At 50.2% G+C, this 27,743-nt stretch overlaps 1 protein-coding gene across 6 annotated transcripts in view; it reads right to left on the reverse strand.

Annotated features, from left to right (window-relative positions):
* Sipa1l3 (signal induced proliferation associated 1 like 3) overlaps nt 1–27,743 on the reverse strand; it is a 202,876-nt gene that overhangs the window by 56,164 nt on the left and 118,969 nt on the right. For all 6 annotated transcript variants that reach the window (XM_076931181.1, XM_034498346.2, XM_034498338.2 and 3 more), the window contains 7 exons: nt 25,068–26,879; nt 22,977–23,107; nt 14,042–14,230; nt 13,247–13,421; nt 12,170–12,273; nt 8,937–9,094; nt 1,923–2,499 (listed from right to left, as the gene is read on the reverse strand). In XM_076931181.1, coding sequence (XP_076787296.1) covers nt 1,923–2,499; nt 8,937–9,094; nt 12,170–12,273; nt 13,247–13,421; nt 14,042–14,230; nt 22,977–23,107; nt 25,068–26,571 — 2,838 coding nt within the window. In that variant the 5' untranslated portion in view covers nt 26,572–26,879. The remainder of the gene's footprint in view (nt 1–1,922; nt 2,500–8,936; nt 9,095–12,169; nt 12,274–13,246; nt 13,422–14,041; nt 14,231–22,976; nt 23,108–25,067; nt 26,880–27,743) is intronic.

Below are 27,743 nucleotides of genomic sequence, written 5' to 3' on the forward strand. Positions count from 1 at the left end.
TTAAAACTTTTTAACATATATGTAATAAAAATGAAACAAAAACCTGCATATTAGGCTGGAGAGATGGCTCATCAGTTAAGAACACTGACTGCTCTTCCAGAGGTCCTGAGTTCAATTCCCAGCAACCACATGGTGGCTCACAACCATCTGTAATCGGGATCTGATGTCCTCTTCTGGTGTGTCTGAAGATAGCCACAGTGTACTCATATAAATAAAATAAATTAATAAATCTTAAAAAAAAAAACCCTGCTTATTACATAGGATTCTTTTTTCTTACTTTCTTGAATGTTGACTGGGAGAAGGGCTCTGAGCTTACCTGTGGGGGATGCTTGTGATTCTGCTAAGATGGGAAGATCTGCCTCCAGTGGGTGACAGCATTCCCTTGGGTTTTGACTTTTCCGAATGGAGAAGGTGAGCTAAGTACTGGCAAGCATGCACCTGTCAACCTCTTGTCACTGTGGCTTCTCTGCTGTGATGATGTACTGTGACCTGGGACTGTCACTCTTTCTACTAAACTACCCCCTCCCCCTCCATATGAAGCTCAGGTACAACCTCAGCTTTTCTCAACACAATGTTCCAGGCTGTCATTACCACTCATTTGTTGCTAGTCTACCTCTCTTGGTTGGGCCAAGAGTTAAGTTGTCCACCAGGAAGAAATGTAAGATTTTTCAGCTCTTACCCTGACACTACCTTGTTATGCTGGAGATGAAACCCAGGGCCTTAAACATGCCTCAAGGATGAACTTTTCTGTTTTGTTTTGAGACAGGATCTTTCCATATAGCTCTAGATGTCCTGGATCTCACTGTGTGACCAGGCTGGCTTTGAACTCACAGAGATTTGCTTGTCATCCCCCCAACCCCCGCTACAGCTGGAATCAAAGGTGTGCAACACCCAAGCCTACTTAGAATACAATTTTCATTGTATTTTAAATCCTTGTCTTTTAATACAGAAAGTTAAACCATTCATGATTATTGTGACTACTAGTATGAAACTGAATCCAGCCATACAATTAAGTCTGTTTCTTTCATTGTACTTTCTCATTATTTTTATGTTCCTTGTCTCTCTTCTATAATTGAATGGTCTAGACTGAGGTAGCTAACCTTTTAGTATCTGGCATAGTGGTGTGGTCTACCAGTGTGCTGTGCCACATTCATAGCTACCTGGGTTATGTGGGGCTCGAGGGCCACAGGTTAGACTTGGTCTAGAACCTCTTTTATTTAATTTTTGCTTTTGTAAAAGTGAGTGTCTATGGGCAGGTATGTGTATGACCATATAGGGACTTAGCACGCACAGAGGCAGGCCAGAGATGCTGGAAACCTCTGAAGCTGGAGTCATAGGCAGTTGTGAGTTGCCCAACATGGATGCTTGGAATTGAATTCAAGTCTTCTGCAAGAGCAAAATACAGTCTCAACCTCTGAGCCGTCTCTCCACCCCCCCAGGAACCTTTCTTCTATTTTAATTCTCCCAGAGAAAAGCTCTCAGCTTCCTTACTGGGAACTGATCCCAGGGCCTTGTCAAATGCTCTACCACTGAGCTTATTTCTCTAGCTTCACTTAAACTTTCCATGTAAGTTTACACCTGCATGTTCTATTGACTTTCAGGGGCAATGAATGTGTGTGTTTGTTTGTTTTGTTCTTCCGAGGTGAAGGAATGGGCAACCACAGACTCCTGGCCCACACCGTCTCCAGAGCACTGTGGGCTGAAGGATTCACCAGACCGAGTGTGTGTGTGTGTGTGTGTGTGTGTGTGAGAGAGAGAGAGAGAGAGAGAGAGAGAGAGAGAGAGAGAGAGAGAGAGACAGGGAGTTCTGATTCTTAAGGCATAAGTTATACCTGACTTCCTGGGCCAGGGAAGGTACTACAATACTTCTGGAACCTTCTGCCAAACATGCAAGACACCCACTGCTGGGCCCTCTTTCTTACCTTTAGCCTCTGGACAATGTCCCTGATGTCCTCCACAGAGCCCTCCGCAGCCTGTAGAAAGATGTGGTCCCCTCGGCCATAGAAGATTTTTATTGTAGAGGAGTCTGGGGTCCAGCCAATGACGTCCCCACAGTAGCAGTTGAATACCACCTCCTTGGTGCGCAGGTCCAGGAGCACGACAAACTCATTGGAAATCCCCAGAATGCAGTCAATCTCTGAGCCCTGGGCATAGTCCTGAGCTGCCACCCGCCAGGCAATGGCCCCAGCGCTGTGCTGTTCTGCACCTGCCCTGGCCTTCGTCTTCTCCTTCTTTTTGGAGGTCAGGGAGATGAGGTTGAACTTGCCAGAGGAGTCAATGGGGGTGTTGGAGACACAGTTCTCGGCTAGGTCCTTCAGGTACTCCTGACGGGTCCTGGTGGCCATCGTGTGGAATTTGTCGGATTTGTGAGCAGCGTTCTCAGCATTAATTACCTTGGCTAGCAAAAAGTCTCTGAAGACGTCAGACTTGCGGAATGTGGTTCCATTAGGGATTGGGGGGCCAAAAGGAGGAGCGTCTTTGGATCGGGTCACAGCCATGCTGAGGATGGAGAAACCATTTAGAGGAGGAAAAAAAAAAATACAACTCCTTAAAACTGACAGGATATATACTTGCAACCCCAGCACTTGGGAGGCGGACGAAGAATCAGGAGTTCAAGGTTAGCCTGGGCTACTTACAACTGTCTCTAGCCAGGGTGACGGTAAACCAGGTGTGGCTAGCCTGGTCTACAGAGTGAATTCCAGGACAGCCAGGGCTACACAGAGAAACTCTGTTTCGATCCCCCCACCACCACCAAAAAAAAAAAAAGAAAAGAAAGTAAGATCTTGTCTCCTTCCTGTCCACCATGATGGAAATGGAGCAGTGGAGCTGGGCAAGTGCTCTGCTACTGAGCCATCCCCGAGTCCTGGGGTAACTTCTTTTATGAATGGAAGTATATATCTAATCAATAAGTTGCTGGTTAGACTGGAAAGCTAAAGAACATGTTTTAGAGTATATATATAATATATACATATATGACATATACCACACACAGACACACAGTGCTGGGGGTCAGACTCGGGGCTTACACAAGCGATTCACCACTGAGCTGTATCTTCAGCCATCTTGGTTTTCTGAGGCAGTCTCATTATGAAGCCCAGTTGACCTGGAACTTGAGACAACCCATCTCAGCTTCCTGAGTGCTGGGATTACAGCTACGGCTCCTGGCTCTGGAGTTCATTTACTCTTGTTTTACATAAACTATGTGTTAGATTACAGTTTGGAGAAAAAACAAACAACTTTCCGTTCTCTCTACTGCCCTAGTCAGATGCAAGTGTACTGCCTTTTCCACTGATCATATGACTTGATTTGATTTGATTTGGCCAACGCCTTGAGAACGAGGGCTTGAACTGTGGGTACAGGAGGGATGGAGGGACCTGTACTTCTTTTTTTTTGTTTTGTTTTTGTTTTTTGTTTTTTTTTTTTTTTGTTTTTTCGAGACAGGGTTTCTCTGTGTAGCCCTGGCTGTCCTGGAACTCACTCACTCTGTAGACCAGGCTGGCCTCGAACTTAGAAATCCACCTGCCTCTGCCTCCCAAGTGCTGGGATTAAAGGCGTGCGCCACCACCGCCCGGCTGGGACCTGTACTTCTTTCTATACTCTAGAGTTGCAAGGGGATGGCAGGCCTCGACACGAGCTGACTCTGAGGGAAAGGTCTTGGGTTGAGACCCTTGGCAGGGTGGTGGTTATGGTGGTGAATGACTGTGGGTGGAGACCCTTGCTGAGGTGGTGGCGGCGGTGAATGACTCCTTTACAGAGGCTACATAACAGATGCCATGTATATCAGGTATTTATATTATAAGTCATAACAGTAGCAAAATTACAGTTATGAAGTAGCAGTAAAGTCATGTTATAGTTGGGGTCACCACAGCATAAGGAGTGCAGTATAGGGTCGCAGTGATGGGAAGGAAGGCTGAGAGCCGCTGGCCTTAGGCAGGGTCAGAGCAGCAGTCCCTGCTATGCTCCACCAGTGTCAGGCTAGCTGGCTGGCTGGGGAACACGTGTGTGCAGTTTAGTTTTTTAAATGCTCACTTGGTACTAATAATATAGTTTGCCAGTCATATTAACAAAGATTTTGAAAATCTGGTGGTGGCACATGCCTATAATCCAAGAACTCAGGAGGTAGAGGCAAGAGCATCAGGAACTCAAGGTCACCCTTAGCTACACAGCAAGTTGGAGGCCAACCTGAGATTCATGAGACCCTTTCTGAAAAGAATAAATAAAATAAATAAGTAGACTATAGACTATTCAATATCCTATGCAACCCAAACACAGTATAATGCCTGCAGGCATCTGGCTGACCTCTACAGCACCCTCCGCATCTCGACAGGGAATGGTGTAACATTCGCCCATCTGTTTGACAGGGGGCTTCCTGGATGTTCCTCTCAGCTGTGCAGATATAGCAATCCCAGTCTTTCCACAACTGCTGACTGAGCATACAGATGAACAGATAGTGACGAAGACAGAGACTGTGGGGACAGAAGCTCCTGCTTTGGACAGCAGAGTCTGGAGGTGGGGTGAGGGTGGGGGTGAGGCTGAGACAGTGACAGCTAAGACCCCAGATTGGGGAAAACACAGCAGATAGAAGGAACAGCATGTGGGGCAGCCCAAGTGGGAAAGGGTACATGCAGAAGGAGACAAGCCGGGGTCCCATCTGCCATGGTCTGGGAGGAAGGCCTCTATACCTGGGGTCCACAGGCTGGGACCTCTAAGTGAGTTTGGAAAAAAGGAGTCACTGGTAAGAGGAAAGATGCTGGTGTGCACCCACTGGCAACCTAGTGACATGAGGGAAGGCCATCTATACCATGTCACTTCATGTGTTGTCTATGGACGACACGGTAGAAGCACGCCCTACAATGCCTATGCAATGGCTAAACCAACCGAGGTCATACTCCCCAGAGTGTGTCCCCGTTGCTATATACAACTATGTTCACCTTTCTTCTCTCCTTCTCACCAGGCCATGATAGTGGCGGGGGCTTTGGGCTTTGGTTTTGATACCTTATTCACAGCCACGGCTCTTGCTAGGGGCCACAACTCTCACCAGCTTCTAGAAACTTCTCTCATGCCTCTTGGTTTGTGGAGTGGGCAGTACTGGTTCCTTGCTGTCCCTAATCCTGGATACTCCAGTTCCCAACAGTCCCCTGAGCTATCCATATTGTGAGTCTGTTAAGTCCTTAGTGGTGGCAGCAGCAGCTTCTGCTTCTCTCTGGCCCCACAACAGAAAGAGATGTATATGCAAAGATCACTGCGGCCACCTCAGATGGCAATGAGCAAGGGCAGGAGACGAGGAACTGTGGAGCTCCAAAGACTGGCCTGACCCCTGCTTTTCATCTCCATCACTCGAGGCAGTGTCCTTTCCCGAGTAGGCGGGCCACACACATGCCAATCTGGGCTCAGTGGGTTTTCCAGCACCAACCCAGGCACTCACTACTAAGTATGGTGTATGGAGTGACATGGGGAGAAGAAAATGATTTCCACCAATAAGCAAGGGTATGTGTGACCACAGAGGGTAGTGACAGTGCCCCAGCCAGGTCAACCAGGATGGCTGTCTCAACTCTAAGGGATCGGCTGAGCCACACGGAAGAGCTCTGCAACTTCTCCTGGCACTCGATTGCTTACTGACAGACTGGTTCTCCTCACCATCCTGACTCACAGTTTTAAGTCATAAGAGTGTACGCTGCTGAAGGTTCTGGACAACGGGAATAGCTGGCTCCCCAGTTTTAGTTGGAGGGGCTAGGCTTCTTTACAACCTGCGGGCTCAGGGAAGATGCTGGTGGCCATTAAGAAATGGCAAAAGACAAAAACTCACTGCACAACCAGAAGATGTGTGGCCACCAGGCCTCCTTATCCTCTAGAGCTCAGCAGGAGCTTCTAGGACATGTACAATTATTAATCCAATTATTGTTTTCCAAGTGCCTATAGTATGTATCGCCAGCCCTTAAGGTCCTCTGATGTGTTAGCCAGGCTCGGTGGCATACGTCTGTAATTCTGCCACTTGTGAGGTAGACAGATGTATCTCCAGCCCTTAAGGTCCTCTGATGTGTTAGCCAGGCTCGGTGGCACACGTCTGTAATTCTGCCACTTGTGAGGTAGACAGAGAGGAGTCCAAGGCCATCTTTGGATATAGAGTTTGAGGCCAGCCTGGGCTACATGATGCCCATGAATACATGTATACACATGGGTCCAGGTAGGGGGGCGGGGTAGGCTAGCCCCAGTATTCTTCTCATAGCACTGAGGGTTAGGTCTGCCCCGAGTGGGTGCCTTGGAATAGATAAGGCACAGCAGTTGTATCACTAACATTTCCTTTCTTTAAAAACCAAGACAAGAGGAGACAGTGAAGCAAGGAAGGGAAAATGCTAACATGTTACATCTGCTGGCGGGGCACATGGTGTCCGTTCCAGTGTTTTCTGCACTTCTCAGAATGTTTAAAGTACTGCATAATAAAAGTCTTTTAAAATTAAATTGTAAAACAACAACAACAACAACAACAACAACAACAACAACAACACCCCAAAAAGCCAGAAAGGGCTGTGTGTCACGAAGAAGTCACCCTGGAGACCAAGCCTGAGCTTGCCTAGAGAAGTGGGAGGCGGGAGTAGGCTACTGGACTACAAGGTGGAGAAGGAAGGCACAGAGAGGAAGAGAACGGAGTGCAGTGGCATACCCTATATTCCCTACATTTGGGTAAGCTGAAGCAAGAGGATCACATGTTTGAGACCAGCCTGGGTTATATAGTTGAGTTGCAGGCTAGCCTGAGGTAGAGAGCAAAACTCTGCCTCTAAAAAGCCAAAGGAAGCATGAGGGAAGCTTGTGTCCGGGAGACACACATACACACACGCACACCAAAACAACCAACCCACTGTGCCCCCAAGCCCCAAAGAAACCCCGACTTAGGGGTACTTGGACATATTAAGTTGGTCACGGTGGCTCAGCTTTATAATTCCAGTCCCTGGGAAGCTGAGGCAGGAGGATGACGATGAGTGTGAGGCCAGTTTGAGCTATAGAGCATATCTGAGGCCAGCATGGCTATGTGAAAATGTCTACAGAAACAATGCAAACCAAGCCCCAGAAATAAAACAGAACAAGGCTTCAGTGGTAAAGTCTTGGGTGGCATGGACACGGCCTGCATTTGATCCCCTGTCCTGTGCTACTCCCCTGTCAAAGTAAAAGGGACTGAGGAGAGAGAGGAGAAGGACCACCTGGCTACCTCAGCCTTCCTGCTGACCTCTGAGGCACAAGAAGGCTGCTTCCTCTTCCCTGGCAGGCATCTGTCCTTTGTCACCCAGGCTACCTTTCAGGTGCGGAGAATCAGTTCAGAGTCTAAGGTGCCAGCCAGCATCCTGCAGCTGTGACAGCATGTTCCAGTAACAAGGGGGGTGGCCTTGGGCCAGGGCAATGACTGATGGTGCTGGTCCCCAGCATCCACTGGGCAATGCGTCCCACATAGCAGTTCACATCAGCTGCATGCTAAAATCAAACTAGTAAATACTGCCTGTAGCAAGACCAAGTCTACCAGTGTACAGAGAGGGGGCCCTCGCTCCCCCACTTCCACTGCAACTGTTTTCTAGATGGCTCCATGCTTGATGGTGACTACAATGAATGCAGAAATAAGGTGGCTCCATGTAGGTGCCAGCAAACTGTCCCAATGCCAGTCCTTGGAGGGCAGTGGGAAACTCACGTATCCACTCAACAGAATTCTGGAATGCAAAGAATGGAAGGCCCTAGGCTGCACTGCAGAGGCTCTAACCAGCCAGCACTTGTGCTGACACAGAACACTAGGTACATGGACTAGAGACACAGAAGCAGCGCTCATGGTGAGGAGGCTGGGCAAGGGGGCTGATACAGCTGCTCGCCCGCCCTCCTGTAGTCTGCACGGCAAATAGGACACCTGGTCTAGTCCCCAGCCGATGGCCAGGGCCTGGTTTGCTGGGTCGGGTGCGTCTGAGGATCCAGCTCTATCCTGCTCCTAGTCTCCAAGGGCTTCCCCTTTTTCTTCTGGGGACAGCCACTAACATGGGGAAGCCCTGCTGTTACAGAGAGCAAAGAACAGGCTTGAGGCCTGGGTTACAAGTCTATGTGGGAAAACCCCGCAATTCAACATGCCTATCATCCCAACACTCAGCCAGGAGGACTAAGTTTGACTTTAGCCTGGGCTACATAGTGAGACTTTGTCCCCAAAACTTTCCCAAACCATACTCAACAACACTATAATATAAGCAGGGCCCCCATGTAAGTGGACCCAGAGAGCCTCTATCCTGGCTTTGCTGGGGTCTGCCTCTAGGTCATCACCCCTGTAGCTCTCTGTTCTCATGTACAACGGCAGGCCAGGCATTGAGCTCCCTAGGCACCTGACTCCAGCCAGGCCAGAGGGCCTCCAGAGTTTCTGCTCAAGTCCCAGTGACATGTATAGTTGTTCTTTCTCTATTTTCCTCATTGAGACAGGATCTCAAGTAGTCCAGGCTGGCTTTAAACTTGATATACGGCTGAGGATGACCTTGAACTTCTGATCCTCCTGCCTCTGCTTTCCAAACACTGGGATTATAGGAATGCATCATTGTCCTTAGTTTACGTAGCACTGGGCACCAAACTCAGGACTCTGCATGCTAGGCAAGCTTTCTGTGAACTGAGCTACACCCCTGGCCCAATCAATTTCTTTCCCCTATAGCTGGGAAGATGTTAAACTGAGTGCTGCCAGACAATAAAGCTCCCTTAAGGACCATGGGACACCCAGCCGAGCCTTCCTGTGATGTGCCCAAGAGCCAGCACATATGACCATATCTTCCTGTGAGCCAGAAGGGGGTGCCTTCCATTCCTTACAAGCAGAAAGTTCCAAGAAATACAGACCCTGATGGGAGCCAAGGAGCCAGGAAGTGAGGTGAGGTGGCATCTGTGACTAGGTGCATCCTCCTCAGCCTCTCAGGGCCTGGCTGTGGCCATACCTATAGCAGACATTCTCAGTGCAGGGGTTATGGACTCGGACGATGATGAAGACGTGCTGGAAGTGAGAGCGGATGTTCTTAGGGGTGAAAGGTAAAGCGCCGGGCTCCTGGAAGATGATCGTCACGATGTCATTCCCTATGTGCCTCTTCCTCAGTAGCTGGAAGCAGAGAGGGAGGTGGTAAGGTCACAGGACAGCTCTAAGGATCCTACCCAGACTGCCTTGCTGGATTCCCATGCCCACGCCACCAGAGGGCGCATGTGAGCACTGGAGTCAGGCCTTGTCCCTAGAAGCTCGGAGCCCTTCTGGCTCCTTCTCACTCAGGGGAATGGACAAGGCCAAGGAGCCCCCACATGTGGCCCTCTACCCTCTGACATGGCCTGTTTTCCTCCCACACCTGCCTGGATGCTCTTCAAACACTCCAGGAAAGCCTTCCTCTTGTAACCAGTGGGAATGGCTGTCCCCGCTGCCCCAGAGCCCCATCTGGCTTCCTTCTTCCTTAGCTCCACAGCAAATCTCTAAGACCTGCCCTGCCCCAGCATGTCTTTCTTTGCCTTTTTGTATTCCGTATTCGATATTTATGGCTGCATTTTGCACACAGAGGCCCTCCCTCTCCCTGTTCCTCATTTATCTCTTCCCATTTAGGTTGTCAGTGACAAGAAAATGGGACATTGTTTTGACTGTTGCTTGTAACCATACCCTTAGTTCCTAGCAAAGAGTTTGACAAACTGGATTTGCTTGGCAAATCATATTTACTGCAGGAGGACTCAAGCTGGAGACCTTGGATCTATTCAGGCCATATGGACAATGACAGAGTCTGACCAGAATGCACAGGCAGGGCCAATCCTAGGAGGCTCTCTCTCCTGGACTCCTGAGAGCTGAGATTTAGATGCCCCAGGAAGCCATGTCCGCTCTCCCCTGCTCCATCTCCAGAATGGGTGTCTTCATGGTGTCTTCTTTATTCCCCAAGACTACAACTGATATCTACTACAGCCCCTTCTTTTCTGGAGGGTGGGGAAGACAGGTCTCATGCAGCCCAGGCTAGGACTCAAACTCACAAAGCAGCTTAGGCTGATCTTTAACTCTTTTTTTTTTTTTTTTTTTTTTTTTTTCCGAGATAGGGTTTCTCTGTGTAGCCCTGGATGTCCTGGAACTCACTCTGTAGACCAGGCTGGCCTCGAACTCAGAAATCCGCCTGTCTCTGCCTCCCAAGTGCTGGGATTAAAGGCGTGCGCCACCACCGCCTGGCAATCTTTAACTCTTGATCCAACAAAGGGAGCTGGCCACCATAGCTGAGTTCTGTTTCGTCCTTAACTATTTATTTTGAGACAACTTTCCTAAATTGTCCAGACTGGCCTTAAACCACAACCGGGCAATCTCCTGCCTAAACTACTTTTATTCAGCCTGCTAGTTCTTTTTCATTTGTTTATTTTGAAACAGGATAGTCTATGTATCTCTGACTGTTCTGGAAGTCCTGACGTAGACCACAGTCTAGAACTCACAGAGATCCTCCTGCCTTTGTCTCTCTAGTGCTGGGATTAAAGGCACGTGCTGCCAAGCACAGCACCAAAGATTTTTAAATTTTTTTATTTTTATATGCATGTGTGTTTTGCCTGCATGCACATCTGTATACTATGGGTGTGCCAAGATCTCTCAGAGGCCAGAAGAGGGTATCAGATCCCCTGGGACTGGAGTTAGACAGTTGTAAGATACCACGCAGATGCTGGGAATTGAACCTGAGTCCTTTGGAAGAACAGCCAGTGTTCTTGAGCACTGAGCTGTCTCTCCAGTCCTGGGCCTGCTAGCTCTCTAGTTCTTTATGCATCTGAACTGCATGCATTAAACTTCTAATACAAGAATTGCTTCCTATGGCTGAGCCCATATGAGGCCTACCTTCCAGTCATATCTTAATTCGTGACCTTGCTGGACCCTCCCCAAACTCTGAGTGGCAGTGACTGCTTTTCATAAGATGAGAAAACTTGGTTTAGAGAAGGTAAAAGTGACCTGCCTTCTGTCCTGTAGGGGTGAAGGCAAAAGGGAGGGACCTCAACCTGCTTTTGATTTTAACTTTGCAGGACAAGCTTTCTCCAGTCCCTGGTACTCAGAACAGGACCCCTGCTTCCTAAAGGTATTGGCTGTCTTGTGCTCAGGGGCCAATGTTGAGAGTGTGTTATTAGGATATCCTTCAGAAATGACCTGTATTTTGACTAGTTTTGGCCTACAGAATCTACATTGTGGCCTGTCCTAACAAATGAAACCAAAACCAAAACCAAGACCAAGACCAAAACCAAAAACCGATGTTCTAAATTCTTAGCACTCTGGGTGCCTATCCACTAGAAAGTAATCCCACTGTCCCGCTTGCTCAGCTGGCTTGCTGTGCCCAAGAGAGGACGCTGTCATATCTGCAGTCTCCTGCAGCCCCCTGGCCATAGGTGTTTACTGCTATCTCCCAGTGCCTGGCCCCTGAACCATTTGCCCTTTCCAGGATGGTCATATATTTCCTTCAGGCTGGATTCACGGCCCACTCCCCACCAGGCCCAGTGTCTTTCCTTTGTGTGGCTGAATGGTGAGAGGAGAGCATGGACTGGGGAGAATCTCAGCCATTGCTAAGAAGACCTGTGAATGAAACCACTAAAAACAACAGTGGAGGGTGAGGACTCTTCTTTTCTGTTTGTTTTTCGAGACAGGGTTTACTCTGTGTAACCCTGGCTGGCCTGGAACTTGTTCTGTAGACCACCCTGTCCTCGAATTCTAGAGATCCGCCTGCCTCTGCCTCCTGAGCACAGGGATTAAAGGTATGCAAGACTACCATCTGGCTGGAGGTGAGTATTCTTCAGACTGTTTGAACTTCGGGATCCAGCCATACCTAAAACCAGCTTTGCTTGTGCCAATTTGGTTTGAGTTTGAGGTGGAATTCTGTTAACTCATTTATTTCTCTCACTCTTAAAACTGGTGATGATTCAAGAGACCCCTGAGAGGAGATGGGTCAGCTGGAGGGAAGCGGAGTAGCAAGGACCAGCAGGAAGATGTGGTACCAGACAGGCACTGAATCACATCGGCGTTGTCTAGAACTCCCAGGGAAATGCTCGTGGTACAGAGGTCTCCAAGACCTCCATCTGATTCACAGGACCACCCCAAGAGCCATCACTGGGCAGATGGCCTGGCTGGTGGCCACCAGTCTTGAGGAGGGTGAATGCTTTGGGACTAACTGTGCCCCAGCTGGGGACCACTGACCTGCTGCCTGTTGTTGGGAGTGTATGGGAGCAGGGTGGAGACATGGAACATGATCTCGTAGTCCTGGTACGTCGTGTAGAGGGAGTGTGTCCCCGTGGAGTCCGCTGGGATAGAAACAGCAGTTAGTACCACAATCACTAAGCCTCTGGGTTCCTGTCATATCCCACAGGACATCTGTTAGTTTTTAACTCGAAGCTTTTACTTACATTCACTTTTTAAAAAAATGAAAGAAATATAAAAGAAATCTCCCATTATATAATTATTATTTTTTTTAAAGGCAAAGTCTAGCAATGTAGTCCAGGCTGGCCTCAAATTCAGTCTTCCCGACTCAGCCTCCTAAGTGCTGGATTATAGCATGCACCACCATGTCTGAGTGTCTTTAGTTCACTCTCAGCCAACAAATCCTCGACGTCCTGCCATGCGCTTAAAAGGCACCCGTCAGTGTACATTCTCCTGGGGCTCCCTACATGTGACATGTGACAGGTGGCCCTCACCCGCGTCCCTGCTCTGTAAACATCAAGTAGTCCCGTGGAGTTTCGGAGTCCTCTTCAGGTGCCCACGGCTGTGCTCAGGCCTCACATCTGATGCCCAAGGCACAGTGAGCAGAGCACACGTCCTGCTGCTTTCTCCAGTGGGGCCGCTGTTCATCCTGAGAGAGGTGCTAAGGACCTCCCACCTCCCACTGGCCTGCACCCTCACCCTGGCATCACCAGACCTCTGAGCTGGTCAGGAAGACAGACAGAGGTGGCTCCCTGACATCTCAGTGGCCCTTCCTTAACAGATTTTTTTTTTCTTTTTTGGTGGCATTGAGGGTGGACTCTAGGGCCTGTTAGGGAGGCATTCCATCCTGAAGCAGTACCTGATGCCTCCCCCTGCCCCCACTTACTACTTATCTGCCGTCCATCCATCCATCCATCCATCCATCCATCCATCCATCCATCCATCCGCTATCTAGTTATTGAGACAATGCCTTGCTATGTAGCTAGCCCTGGCTGGCCTGGAATTCACTACGCAGAGTAGGATGACCTCAAACTCAGAGGTCTACCTGCCTCTGCCTCCTGGGTGCTCCCTACTTACTCTTGACATCCAGCTGGGCGGCGTACTTGGTGAAGCCTTTCAGACAGACCTTGTCGCCCAGGAGGTCCAGGAACTCCTCGAAAGCAGGGCCAGCCTCCTCGTTGTTGTACATCTCCTCCTCCGAGCTCTGGCCCGCCTTGCAGTACAGGATGCCAACCTTGTGCTTTCGGCACAGCTGTGTGGGTGGAAAAGTGGAGTAGGTTCAAGGAGGTTCCAGGGAATGGGACACAGGGAGTCCTGAGCCCTAAGCTCCGCGATGCTAGGACCTCTTGGGAATTCAATACAAAGCCTGCAGGGAAGGAACCAGTGTGGGGCATGTCCAGAGAAGCATAGGAAGGTACATACTCTGTCATCTATCTTTACATGGCTGTGCCAGTCTATGGTGTTCTTAAGACAGAGCTGGGAGCTGGGGCTGGCTTCCTATAGGAGATGACTGGGCAGGGGATGAGACTATGCCAAAGCAAAACCTCAGCTACTTGGGGTCTGCACATGTATGGAAGTCCAGAAGCAATGCCAGGGGCTATGGCTGGGCCAGATGGCAGCAAGTGGGTTTGTGTTCATGTGCTGGCACACGTTCTCTCTCCCTCTCTCACAGAAACCTTGTGGTGTCAATCTCATTCCTGCGCTGTTTCTATGACACTGCTCTTGGTACCCTTACAATGTGCTGATGGCTCCCTCCTGTTGCTCATCGAGCTTCTGAGTAAATTTGCTGCTTGTTAAAAATAAACGTAGAGATGGAGACAGAAAGGGCTGCAGGACTGGCTAAAGGCTGGGGCTCTGCGGCCCCTGGCTTACCCCTTGCTCATCGAGCTTTAGCAGCTGCTCCGTGACTTTGGGAGTGTTGAGAGCCAGTCGTAAGCAATGGATGTTGAGCTCTGGGATGACGTACTCCAGGGCATCCTTCAGGGGCAGGCCCCGCCCTGTCCCATGCTTGGTGGCTGTAGGTGTGGCATCCTCTAGAATGGAGCCCCGAAGCGTGATGAGCTGCTCAACAGAGAGAAGGGATGGTCAGGGGTGTGTGGGGCCTCTGAGAGGGGCCTGCCTTCACAGACAGGTGGAGCCAGGCCTGCTGCTGCACTTCTGGAATCCCAGGTACTACGAAGGTCAAGGCTGGAGGATTTTGAGGCCAAGGCTGACCTGGGATACAAAGTTGAGATTCTGTCTCAATATAAGAAAACCAGAGCTTGGGTGTGGTGGGCTGTAATCCTAGCTTTTAGGGGGTAGAAACAAGGTAACTAGAAGTTTAAGATCATCCCTGGCTACAGAGTTAGAGGCTGGCTTCTCTACATGAGACCCTGTCTCAAAAAAAAAAACCCTAAAATCTAAAACCAACCCTAACCCCAAAAGGAGGGGATGACGAGAGGGATCTTAAGAACTTAGAGGCAGAATGTAGATGAGCCAGGACTTGGATTTGCAATCTCCTTCCCATGATCCTGACCCAGGTACCACAGGTCTCTGAGCCTCAACCTCCTCTTCTGTGGGACAAAGGCAGGCAAGCATAACTGAAGGGGAGGCTGAGTGAGGCAGCCCATCTTCCTTGGTTCAGTACACACACTGGCTGCTACCTCCTGTGTGCCAATCCATTCTAAGCAAAGACCCCAGAGAATTGACTGGTGGGAAGGGTGGGAGAGTCTATCAGGAAGCAGGGCCCGGGATGAACCACAGAGGCTCCACAAGGAAGGGGCTCTCAGTCGCTCCTTCGACATCTCGAGTTGTAGACAAGGCAGTGTATGCTCACAAAGACCTGCCTGTCTAGGATGCTGGTGCCAGTTTGGGTCTTGAATTGTGGCTCCTGCTATGGTTCAACCAGTTTCATGGAAAACATCACCCAGGTGCTGCGATTTGGTCTGGGGTGGGGCTGGACACAAACATATGCATTTACATGTGTCTGTAAGTATGTATGTATGTAAGTATGTATGTATGTATGTATGTGTGAATGTCTGTCTGTATGTGTGAGTGTAGCCCACTTTAAACCTCCTTAGTTGCTTCTGCTGTGCTACAAAGGTTGAAAACACTTAGGCAAACGCCTCATGCCTCGTCCGTCCCGTCTTCCTCAGATGTGACTACCTTCCAAGAGGTTCCTAAAGCTGACCACGTGACCAATTCCAGGAAATGAAATGTGAGAATCCTGTCTGGTCAGGACATTTTACTGGCCCACGTCTTGTTGGAAACATCAGTGTAAAGATGAGCCCCTCTCTCCTCCATCTCTCCCTATGGCTGTCCTGGAAATCATTGTGTACACCAGGCTGGCCTCCAACTCAGAGATCCACCTCCTTCAGTCTCCCAAGAGCTATATTTACTTTATTTTTTTAAGACAAGGTCTTGCTATGTGACCTAGTCTGACCCTGAACTTGCAGAGATCCTGTCTTAGCCTTCTGAATACTGCTACTGTAGATGGGCAACATGAAGATGCCGTAAGATACTAAAATTGCCATCCAGTACAATCTACATATATGTAGATACCTAGCCCGTTACTGCCATGATTAGCCTTGGGTATTGACCTCCGGAGCTTCAGAGCTTCTTGCACCTTTCATTATTGCTATTTTGTCAGGAGTGCGTTGGGGGCTGCGGATGGAATCATGGCCTGCTAGGGAGTGCTATAATCCAGATCCCCATGCCCAGATGGCAGTTCCTCTGTTATCTGGCTCCCTGCCTCCACCTTTGAGTCAGGATCTCAGGTAGCCCAGGCTGGCCTCAAATTCCTGACTCCTACATCTCCCTCTTGAGTACTGAGATTACAGACAAGTACCAGCATGCTTGGCTTCTTTCTCTGTTTTTGAGATAGGGTCTTATTCTATAGTCTAGGATGGCCTTGAACTTGAGATGCTTGTCTCAGCCTCTCAAGCTCTGGAGTGATAGGTGTAGCTGTCTTGTGCTACTTTGTGGGGTCTTCTTTCTCCCACCCTTCTCTATCCTCTCCCACCGTTTCAACTCTAACACTAGATAAGAGAGAAAAAAGGACAGAGGGGAAACAAAAGAGCCCCTGATTAAAGTCAGAGGTGAGAAGGGGCAACATTATTAGTAGACTACTTCCTGCTGATCGGAAGAGGTTGAGTTCCTCAGGGCAAGACTGATCTTCACCACCAGAATATCTAATTTCTTCTTCCTGTTTCTTCTTCTTTGTACACAACTATTTAATAAATGACCAACAATAACCAACAACCCACCTGAACAACCAACCAACAACCTACAACCCATCTTGGGGCCCTAGCATTTATATACCCTCTGAAAAGTCCTCAGAATTCCAAACATCACACCCTTGCAGAAACTATCTGCAGCTGACAAAATCACGCCCCTGCTAGAGCAGGAGGCAACAGACTGTGGACAGTCTGAAGCAGCTGTACAACCTCACACCTGGGATGAAAAGAAAACATATTTTATAATATTTCTGAGTTTCAAAGAAACCAAAATTCCAGAATTGTCGCTCAGACAGCTTGCCACTGTGCCTAGCTTGGCCTCTTTCTCTGAAGAGTGTGCGTATGGGACTCCACCATGTTGTGTTGAGAGGAGGAGTCTGCCCTGCTGTGGATTTCATCCCCCCCAGTGATGCTCAGCACAGCTGCTTCCAGTATTTGACAACTGAGAGCAGCACTGCTGGGGACATCCACAGACGTACCTCCTGGTGCCCATAAACACATTTCCTTTTGGGTTTATACCCTACCAGACAAATTGCTAAATTATCCAGACATGCTAATCTTCAGTTTTACCCAAAGTGCCAAGTAGTTTTCCAAGTGGCTGTTCTGATTTACACCCTCCAGCCCCGAGAGCCCCTGTAGCCTCATCCTCGTGACACTTCTGGCTGCCAGTTTAGGAGCTCTGGGCCAGCAGAGTGTGTGGAGGCTGCAGCAAGAATGCACAGAAAGATACCTGAAATATCACAACAAGAAAGAAAGAGAAACCCTCCCCCAGGGCCTGCACCACGAACCCCAAACCCACTCAACCTTGCACTTTAAACACAAAAGATGATCAGTGTTAACTGCAAAAACAGTCTAAGTCAACGGGCCCATGAAGCAGCAAACACATGTCATGGTTTGGCTGGCAGGCATGCAGTCCACCTTTGCCAAACAGGACCCAGGCAAGGGGCGTGTGGAAGGAGTGATCTCATGGTTGGGAGTTCCCAGTTCTGACTGTGCTCGTTAACAAGCACACACATCTCTTATCATGAGCAAAGCAAGCGTGAAACTCAGGGAGCAGTGATGGCGTCAGGGGTTGGCACTGGGGCTGTGGGTCCCCTATATACCCACAGGACCAGCGTCTTTGTCCCCAGTGATGCGGCTCCACAGTGCTCTGCTGGAGGGAGCCAGTGTGGGCCCAGAAACCGCCAGAACCTGGCCACCTGTGGCTGCACCTGACCCTCAGTGCTGCCTGCTGCTCCCCACTTGAAAAGCTCCCAGGTCTCCTTCTGGCCAAGGAGGTGGGGGGAGGAGAAGCAGGGCACTGACAGGTCCTCTGTCAGCTGCCCCTTCCCCTGGTCTCCCAGCCCTTGTCCCACTGCCAGCCCATTCCCTCCATAGCAGCCTGAATCAGATCTGCTGTGAGCCCTCTGACATCTGGCATCCCTACTGATGGTGACAGACCAAGTGAGCTGTAAAAAGGACACCATGCCACATAAGCAAAGAGGGGCCTATCTGTGAGAGTCAGGCCCCTGACAGAGCCGTACGCATGTTGGCTGCTCTTTGTGCTGGGTGGTAGGTCCCCTTCAGGGACTTTAGGAAGGGGAGTTGGCACTCTCAGCCCGTATTCTGATTCCCAGCTTCACTTTCTCCCTAGCTCAGCAACCCTGAGCAAACTGCTAAATTTCTTGTCCCATTCCTCATTTCCTCCTCCCTTCCTTCTTAGTTTTTGAAACTGTTTCACGGAGCACAGGCTGGTCTCCAGCTCACAGACCTCCCAAGCACCAGGATTACAAGTGTGCCCCACCATATTTGACTTAGGTAGATTTTTACTGATACAGAGTTTTGCTATATCTGGTCCTGGCTGGCCTCAAACTTTCATTATTTCCACTTTCGAGCTTCTCATCTTATTTCCTCATTGACAAAATGGGAGTAAGAGCAGAGCCATGGCCAGGTGTGGCTGTACACACCTGCAATTCAAATACTGGGAGCTGAACAGAGGGGAGAGTTCAGGCCAACCTGGGCTAGCTGATGGATCCAGTAAGGGAGCTCACACCGAGAGCTCTCCACTGTGTCTGAAATACAACACTCACTGCTGCAGGCAAAGCCACAGCTAAGCCCCAAACCTAAACCACTTTAAGGAGAAGGCTATGGTCTCCCTCCCACTCCTCCTCAACAGGATAAGTCAGAGATATGGGGAGGCACACACAGGAAATCAGATGTGCCAACTGAACACAGATACCCCACCCACAACAGAATTACACTCCCCCCCTTCAGTTTGTAAGATCGTCCCCTTTATTTTGCATACTTATGCATGCATTAGGTATTACATACACATATACAAAAAGTAAAAACCCAAACTCCTAAGCCTCCCAGAGCTAAGGCACAGCACTGTAAGCTTACAGTGCCAGCACCTGGTAGGCTAAGGGGTGGGACTGTGAGTTCCATGCCAGCCTTGGGCAGTCTGTCAAGGACTCCCACTTGTCAGGCTGAAGGAGTGCACTGGGCCAGATGGTCTGAGGCTGGCTGGGGGACCCCATGTGTCATCTAAGCAGTCACTGGCACGGGGCAGCCAGTGCTCAGGTGTGTGGTGCCTAAGCCCAGCCCCGAGTTTGCTCCTGTCTCAGTGGGAAGCTCGGCTCTGCCAACACTCACATGCCATCTGCTGAGAGACATGGGCCCACTGGAGCCTGTCTGCTTGGCGGCTAGGAGTGGCCATCTAGGACAGGCCAGCCTACTAGCTTGGAGAGCGGCCTGGGCCCCAAGCTCTGGTTTGTAGGGGCCAGAGGAGTGTGTGTGACTGGAAGATGGAGCCCTGTCTGTTCCCCAGCACGGCCCCGGCCTCTGGCAAGAGTTATAGTCATGACAGACTGTCAGTAGGATGGTGGGATCTGGCACTCAGAGCTCTTCCTGCCCTGAAGGCTTTGCAGCCACTCCCCAGCCTCAGTTTAAGACCCTGTCCCCACCTCACTTCGGGGTCAGGTCACAGCTCCAAGCCTGTTTTACAGAGGAAGAAACAGAAACACAAGGAGCTTGCCCAAGTTATGGGGCAGTGAAGGATGGCATTGGACAGGCGGCCTGGGGCTGTGTGACCCTAACTCAGCCAGAAGGATCCTAGTGGAGGGAGCAGACAGGAGCAGGACATCCTGGCTTTGCCACTGGGTGACCTTGGAAAAGTAATTCTCTGGCTTCAGTGTCGTCATCTGTGGACACTGAGGAATGAGATGACAATGGGACCTCTGTGCTAACAGTTGAGAGAAACCGTTGGGTCAATGTACCTGAAACACTGAGGTGAGTGCCCAGCGGCAACATGTGTTGGACTTTAGGTTTCTAGGCTGCTGGCACAACATGTGGGCTGTGTGACTCTCTGTCCTGCCTCTGTGATGGGAAATGAGGTGACGCAAGCCTTGAGGTCCACTGCTCCTCCTCCAACTCCAGATGATGGGCAGTTAGGCCTGAGGGCCTCACAGGGCAGCTCTGCAGGGACGGGGGGCCAGGGCTGGGTCTGCATGTGGTCTGTAGGTGAGGGTGGACAGAGGCTAGCATGGTGTATGTGTGCACTCGGACTTTGCTGCTTTGGTTGCTACCATACTGAAGAGCACAGCCTGGGGCTGGGTGGTAACAGTGTCTTGGGATGAGTGGCCATGAGGCCAAGGACAGCTTCCAGTTACCAAACAGGAGCCAAAGCAGAGAAGTCACCCCTGGCCTGCTGAGAAAGCATTGATGCGTCATGGCCCTCAGTGCATGGGACATGCTGTCATTTATTATTCTAAGGCGTGAAGAGTGATGGCTTAGCAGTTAAGAGCACTTACGCTTGTGCCAGGCATGGTGGCACACACCTTTACTCCCAGCACCTGGGAGGCAGAGGCAGGCGGAGCTCTGTGAGTTCAAGGCCATCCTGGTCTATATGGTTAAGTTCCAAGCCAGCCAGAGCAACATAGTAAGAGCCTGTCCAGATAGATGGATGGATGGGTGGATGAAAAGAAGGAAAGAAAGAAAGAAAGGAAGGAAGGAAGGAAGGAAGGAAGAAAGAAAGAAAAAAAGAAAGAAAAAAAGAAAGAAAGAAAGAAAGAAAGAAAGAAAGAAAGAAAGACTTACAGAAGCCCTCAGGCGCCATTCCTAGATTCCTAGAATCCACCCAGTGGCACATAACCATCTATAACCCCGGTCCCTGGGGCTTCAATGTCTTCTGTGACCTCTGCGGGCATTGCATGCATGTATAAGTCTGAATTCTTTTATCATGACCAAGCCCAATGTGGGGGAGTGGGGAGGGCTGACCTGTGTCAGGTGACTGCCTGAGGCAGCTGAGTGGAGTGGCCATAGGGTGACAAGAGAGAGCTACTTGGCCCTGCCTCTTACTGGAGGGTCCCGACTGCTTTGTATCTGTTGCTTTGTCATAAATGAGGGCAACCTCGGGGCTGGGGAAGCTACGAGGCTGATGAGTCAGCCTAGGTGAAGGCAGAGCACAGCGGTACTGCAGTGCTAAGCTGCCACTGCTGCTTGAAAATCTGCATTTCTCATGTACATGCACAGGCTTGCCATTTCACCAGCATTTGCTCATGTGCCCTAAAGTGCTCTGAAGCTGGCTGAACTGTCACCTCACATTCTGTCTTGGTGATCAACTGGCCAGAAAGGTGAGAAGGAAAGGTTGGCTAAGACACGGGTAGAGACCACTTGCAGTATGGGCATGTGATTTTGGGACCCACTCTCCTCAATTGACACAGAGCTTGTCATCCAGTTGAGAGCCTCTGATAGGTGGGGTGATTGTCCTCATCTGCCTGCCAGGATGAGCTCCAAATCCTGGCTGGCCCCAAATTCAAAGTCCATGGCAGAGGTAGCCTGCTGGGTTTTTATACCAGTGTGCAGGCCAGGATACAGGGATCCTTGGTGTGTGGGTTTATATCAGCCTTTCGAGAAATGCCGGCTCCTTCAGGAAGTGCCAGCATTTTAACATTGCTAATTTGCTTTGTACAGCTGGGGATCAGACTCAGAGACAGGGGGCAAGACAAATAAAAACCTCCTTTCTTTTGGATATGGCAGTGGATACCCCGAATCTCAGTGCTCAGAAAGTGGAGGCAGGAGGATCAAGTGGATCAGAAGCTTACGGCCGGCTTCAGATACACAGTGAGTGGAAGACCAGCTTAGGCTACATGACACATGCTCTCAAGAAGAAAACAAAAACACTCCACCATCCCTGCCAAGGACCTCCTCCTCTTCTTTCCTCTCCTCCTTGGGTGGCTCCCATGTGTAATAACATTTTTCAGAGTCCTGGAATTTTGATTACTTTAAAAAACACAGAAATATTATAAGAATGTGCTTTAGCTTCAATCCCAGGTATAGGGATGTAGGCTGCTTCACGCTGTCTGGAGCAGCTGACTGTGATTTGCCTCGTGCTCTAGAAGAGGCATGGTTTTGCCAGCAGCAGATAGTTTCTGCAATTGTGTGACATTTGGAATTCAGAGGGTATATAAATTCGAGGGCCCTGATAGGCAGGGTTGGTGGTGGTTAGTCGGGGATGGTGGTGGTTGTGGTTTGTCAGTAGTCATGCTCAAAAAGGAAACAAAAGGAAAGAAATTAGGTTTCTAGACTCCCCCCTCTCTTTCTCTTTCTCTCCACCCCCCATTCTTCCCCCCTCATCTAGTGATGGGGGTGAAACCAGTACTGATAAAGGGTGAGAAAAGAACCCACAAAGTTAGCAAAAGACCGGCTACACCCAAGGAGCTGTGGAGCTCAGTGTGAGGGTGGTGGCTCTAGCCCTAGGTGGACTGTGTCCTAGATCTGGCTGTCTATCTTTCTCACCCTTTCTCACCCCTGTCAGTGCTTGGCCCAAGGTGTGGGCGTGGGATCCATGAAGAACCAATCAGGGATCCTGCATAAGTGACTCATCCTTCTGTATGGAAAGCTATCAAGATCTAGAAGGCCTGGACTGAAGACAGCTTGCTGGTGACAGAAGAGAAGGGAGGCAGAGCCGACCAGGCTAAGTGCAAGTGTCACGTTCTGCAGTCTGTGCCCATAGCAGGTTCCATCCCTGACCTATAGTGACAGAGATCAGTGAATCTCTGTGACTTTAAGCCAGCTTTTAAGACAGAAACACATTCTGTCACAAATCACTTGTGTTGGTGTGGGAGGACAGCAATATGCCTTCTTCCCCTGTTGCTGGAGCTAAGCTTTAATCCAAGGACTGCTGGGTAGGACAGTGGGATTCTCAGCTGAGAATGGAGTAGGCTGGCTGGTAGAGGTTGACGCTGCTTAGCATGGCAGGGCTTGTTTCGATGCCTGCCCCAGGCCTTCCCAGACTGAGGCTGGAAGTCTTCCTTAATACCTGAGTCCTGAAATGACTTCATACCTGAGCCTTGAAAATAGATTTGGTGATCCTGAGCTTTGAAGTCACCTGGTAGGTTCAGATCCTGGTCTGGCTTATTTGCTGCAACATATATGATTTCTGAGTACCAGTTTTCCCCTCTGTAAAATGGATAGACTCACCGAATCTCAGTACTAGACCTTTTATGAGATGTGGCAAAGAAGTTTGGACTGGAATCTGGTAGAACCAGGACACAGAAGTGGGAAGGGTTTACGGCTCCTGTTAAGCCAGCAGGCATACTGGCATCGGGCCCTACCTCACGAGTCCGGAAGATGATCCTGTACTGGTACTGAGGTCCATGGTCCTTATGATCCTCCAGCTTCTCCCGCTTGATGCTTACGGCCACAGGTCCCAGCTTTTCATCCACGCCAAAGTAATTGGCATGCTCTGAAAAGGTAGATCAGGGAAGTATGGTCAGATGTCTGGAAGGACAGGGCACAGCCCATGGCAGCCTGCTCATGGTGTGATGGGAGTGGGTAAGGCAGTCTCACACAAAACTCACAAATCAAAGGTCAACAGAGAGACCCTGAAGTTTGATCAAAGCTGGGCTTTCTGAACCAGTAAAGTCACAGGCGTTTTCTGAGCCCCAGTACTCTCATCTGAGGAACAGGGACTCAGAGGCTACCCACAATTCAGAACTGGTGTGTGAGAGCAAGACCATAATGATGAAAGGCTTGGCATACTACACAGTGGGTCATCAACTCAGGGCCACTGAGATTAATCCTGGCTCTGTTAACAGCTTGCCTGGTTTAGCTCCCATTAGCTGTTGTGGAGCGCTTAAGCCCTGAGCCTAGGGAGTCTCCTGCCAACACAAATTCTGGGTTGAGATTAGATATATGGCCCCAGCCGGGTCACATGATGAGATTCTTAGCAGTCAAATGCGCTTAACTCAGCAATGTGCGGATTAATTGAGTTAGCTCAGCACCAGGCTGGCACACAGTAAGCATGCAGCTTAAATGCTGGCCATTAGTAGCTCAGGGCCTCAGATGTGTTCAGGGTCCTGACACAGATCCCTAAGTCATGCCTGTATCTGACCATGCTTCTACAGACCCAAATAATGGAAATGCTGAGGGTAACAGTCCTAAATAAGCCAAGGAGACAGGTTTCTGCTCTTGCTTTTTTCCTAGACAAGCCACTAAGAATTCTGCCATAAAATAGTTCTTTCTGATATCTAATCCTAGTGGGTTTGTTTGTTTTGTTGTTGCTGCTGTTGTTAAGATTGTGGCAGCACCCTGCCAGCCAGCAGCCTGCATGATTCTGGTTCAATGTCTTCATGCTGCTATCAGCAAAAATTCAAAAACACAACACATATCTGCTTCTTGTCCTCACTCTGGTATCCCGTATATTTGACTGACAGTCCCTGTTTTCAGATGCTCCTGGGTGAATTTAAAGCTAATCCAAAATAATGGGTGCAAACTCATGACAACAGCCCTATACACTGTATTCCAAAGGTGGGAGTTTACTCCTGACGACACTACCAAGTTGCTGCTGGTTTTTCTACCTACGTACAATGCCCAGCATCTCAGAAATCACAGTAGATAGTCAGTGCTCAATAAACATTAAATTAATCATAAGCCTTCTGTGGCTAAAAGAAGTCAATTTAGAATTTGGGGAATAGAGGTCATACTATATTACTCAGTCTCAACACTGGGACTCACCTGGGCATCACCCTGCCTGGCAGGAAATAACTATCTGCCCCCCGCCCCTCTACTTCCTTTCCTTTGTGAGGCAGGGTCTTAGTATGTAGCTCAGGTCTACCTCAAGCTGAAGATCCAGCTGCCTTGGCCTCCTGAGTGCTGGAATTAAGGAAGTATGCTACCGTATCTTGCTTCTTGGTGAGTTTTAAAAACCAACATGAAACAGGCCTTTCACCCCTTAGGCACGTTTCATCTTGGGATCTCATGCTACTGATATGGAGCCTCCACAGCCTCTATCCTGATGGCTGGGATCTGGACCATCTACCCCTTCACCGTTCATCTCAGTGCCATTCTGGGTGGCGTACGGGATCCACTACAATCAACCCTGTGCCCCATGAGATCAATCTCAGTGTGAAATGTGTCACAAAGTGAACAAGCTATCAGACAGACACTCTAACTCTAACCCATGGTCTGTCTAACTCCAGAGACCACTCTGAGCCCTGTGGAAGACCTAGCTGGCATCTGCTACATTTGACAAGAACCATTTATTATTTGTTTGGTGGTGCTGGAGCCTGAAACTAGGGCCGGGTGGCAGGTTGTCAGCTTCCTCTGTTCTCCCAGGCACCACTAGTAATGAGACAGGCTCAGATGAATGTAGGCAGTGCGTGTGTTTCAAAGACAAGCTGGGGCCCCAGCCACCCATCAATCACCTTTGCCCACAAAGTAGTCCTGGTAGTAGCGAGCACCCAGGTCCACGTGCTCGATGCTGTACTGCCTGGGCCGGCTCTGTGTCCTCTGCTGCTCCTTGGGTACCTCCAACACCGAGATGCTGGCATTTGTACGGTGGGTGCTCAGGGTGGGCTCGACCATGTGGGCCTCGCTGCTGCCCCCCGGGGAACCCAGAGAGGCCCGGGAGAAGCTGACATTGCGCTCTCGCTCCCCGCCAATCTCATTGCGAAAGTGCGGGCAGCTAAGTAGCAGGTCGTTGCTATTGTCGTCTCCCAGGTCCTGCTCCAGGTTCTCTTTGCAGTTCAAATCCTCCGTGCTGGTGAAGGCTGGGTCCAGAGTCCCCAGGCTGTGGGCCCGTGATGCTGTGAGCGTCACCATGGCTGAGGCAGCTGAAGCAGCTGATGCCCCAGTGGTGGTGTTGCGCCTCTGGGCCACAGACACCCTGTTGGCAGCTGCCTCGTTGAGGTCAAACAGCATGCTCTGCACGTCAAAATGGGCAAAGCTCTTCTGGCAGACCCATGGCCTGCTGGCTTCTGGGGGGCTTCGACCTTCCTCAGTCTCTCCCAGAGGCCGGCCCACTTCCCCCTCGGGCTTACTGCTCCTCAGCTTCCTGAAGATGGACGAGTCCACAGTGTCCCCACTGCCCAGGCCCCGCATGGGTTTCTTCCGGGCCTTCTCCTTCTCCTTGAGAGGCTGTAGACTCTGGAGACTGTCTTTGGTGGACTGGCCATTGCGGGGGTCTCCCTTTGCCCCACAGCTGCCACCTGAGAGGGCGCCGGGATCCACCCGCAGGAGCTCGCTGAGGTTCCGGGAGCCCTGGGCCTCCGGCTGCTCGCTTCGAAACTCATTAAGGATGTCAAAGAAACTCTGCTCTGGCACACCCTGAACATCGATAGAGGACGTGCTGCCATACTCTCTGAAGAGGGGCAGCACCCCTGGGTGCCGGGTCCCCCTCGGATCTCCAGGTTCCTCTACATCACACTCACTGAGGGTGATCTCGCTGCTGCTTCGATGTCGCAGAGGGAGGAAGGCCCGGCCAGGGGACCGGGGCCACCCATCCTGGAATTCTACATCTTTGGACCTTCTCCTGGACAGTCGATGGAAGGCTCTGGATCCTGAGGCGGCTGGGGTGCTGGAGGGGTGCTGTCCATTCTGTAGGTTCCTCATGGAATGGGCTACTTTGGTGGTCTTCACACCATCTGTGTCCTGTGAGGGGCTGGGATTACTCTGTTCTCTCAGGGCATCTCGCTTGGGTGGCCAGTCAGCCACTCTGGCACGCACTCCCATCTTGGGCATGGCAGGGGTGGTGGGGCTAGGGCGGGTAGTGGCAGTGGCTGGGCTCTCACCAAGAGGCTGGGACATGCTGCCATTCTGGGCCCAGAATCCCATGGGAGTGTAGTCCCCAGGGAGGATATCGGTGCTCCTGGCCCCACAGCTGGCTGCCAGGTCCACACCATCATTAGGAAGGGGCCGATAGGTGGTCATAGTCCTCTGGCGCTGGAGTGCTGCTGCCCCTGGAAATTGAGGTGCAACTCTATGGGGTCCCCTGGCCTTCAGCCATTGTTCAGGCCCACTAGTCCTGGGACAAAGGGTGTTGGCCCCCGAAAGTGCACTTGAAGGTAGTGAGCCTGTAGAGTCCAGTTCTTCACCATCGCTGTAGACAGCAGCACAGTTGCAGCCTCAGGAGGCAGTTATCATCCAGGGGGCTCCAGATGCAGTGGGCTCAGTGGGGCAGAGAGAGCAGAGGCTGCAGGCCATGGCCTGCGGTTGGTGCAGGCGTCTTCCCAGCCATGCTGCAAGAGGAGAAAAGAAAGAAGTGAGGTGTGAGTAATACACTCTATTGCCCAGAGGCAGGGAATGTAGCTGTTTTTGATGGTGAAGACATCTTTACTCATTTGAAGACTCATTATTATGGAGTCTGTCTGCCTGCTCTCTCCTTTCCTTTCTCAGACAAGGTCCTGCTATGCAGCTTTGAACTTATAGAGATTCTCCTGCCTCTTCCTCCCAAATGCTGGGATTATAGGAGGATACCACTGTGCCTAGCAAGAGTGTCTGATCATGTTAACAGCAGAGACGGGACAGTGATGGGTCTGTATCACCAGCTCCAGCAACATTAGTGTCTTGTCATTCCTGTTTCACCTGTTCACTGGTCCTGGGGACTGAACCTAAGGCCTGTGTACGCCAGGCACTAAGCTATACCACTAGCCATGAGACCATTGCATCCACAAATACTTTACAGTTCACATCTCTAGTAGACGAGGTCTTTAAAAAAAAAAAAAAAGGATTTACTTATGTATGTGAGTACACTGTAGCTCTCTCTAGACACACCAGAAGAGGACATTAGATCCCATTACAAGTAGTTGTGAGCCACTATGTGGTTGCTGGGAATTGAACTCAGGACCTCTGGAAGAGCAGTCAGTGCTTAACCATTGAGCCATCTCTCCAGCCCAGTAGAGGATGTCTTAAAAAAAAAAAAATCCCACCATGATCTCACTTCATACCCACCAGAGTTCACAGGAATTCTTTATTAGTCCGCAATAATCTGTCCACCCCAGGTCCTGATCTGTCATCTCAATGGGTCTTTTGTTGAGTTGGTCTGCCCAAAAGAGGAGCCAAACAAGGTCCTCAGTGCTCTGGCGGATGCTCTTCCTGTGTCA

This window comes from Arvicanthis niloticus, chromosome 1, assembly GCF_011762505.2.
Source record: "Arvicanthis niloticus isolate mArvNil1 chromosome 1, mArvNil1.pat.X, whole genome shotgun sequence".
NCBI classification, from domain to species: domain Eukaryota; kingdom Metazoa; phylum Chordata; class Mammalia; order Rodentia; family Muridae; genus Arvicanthis; species Arvicanthis niloticus.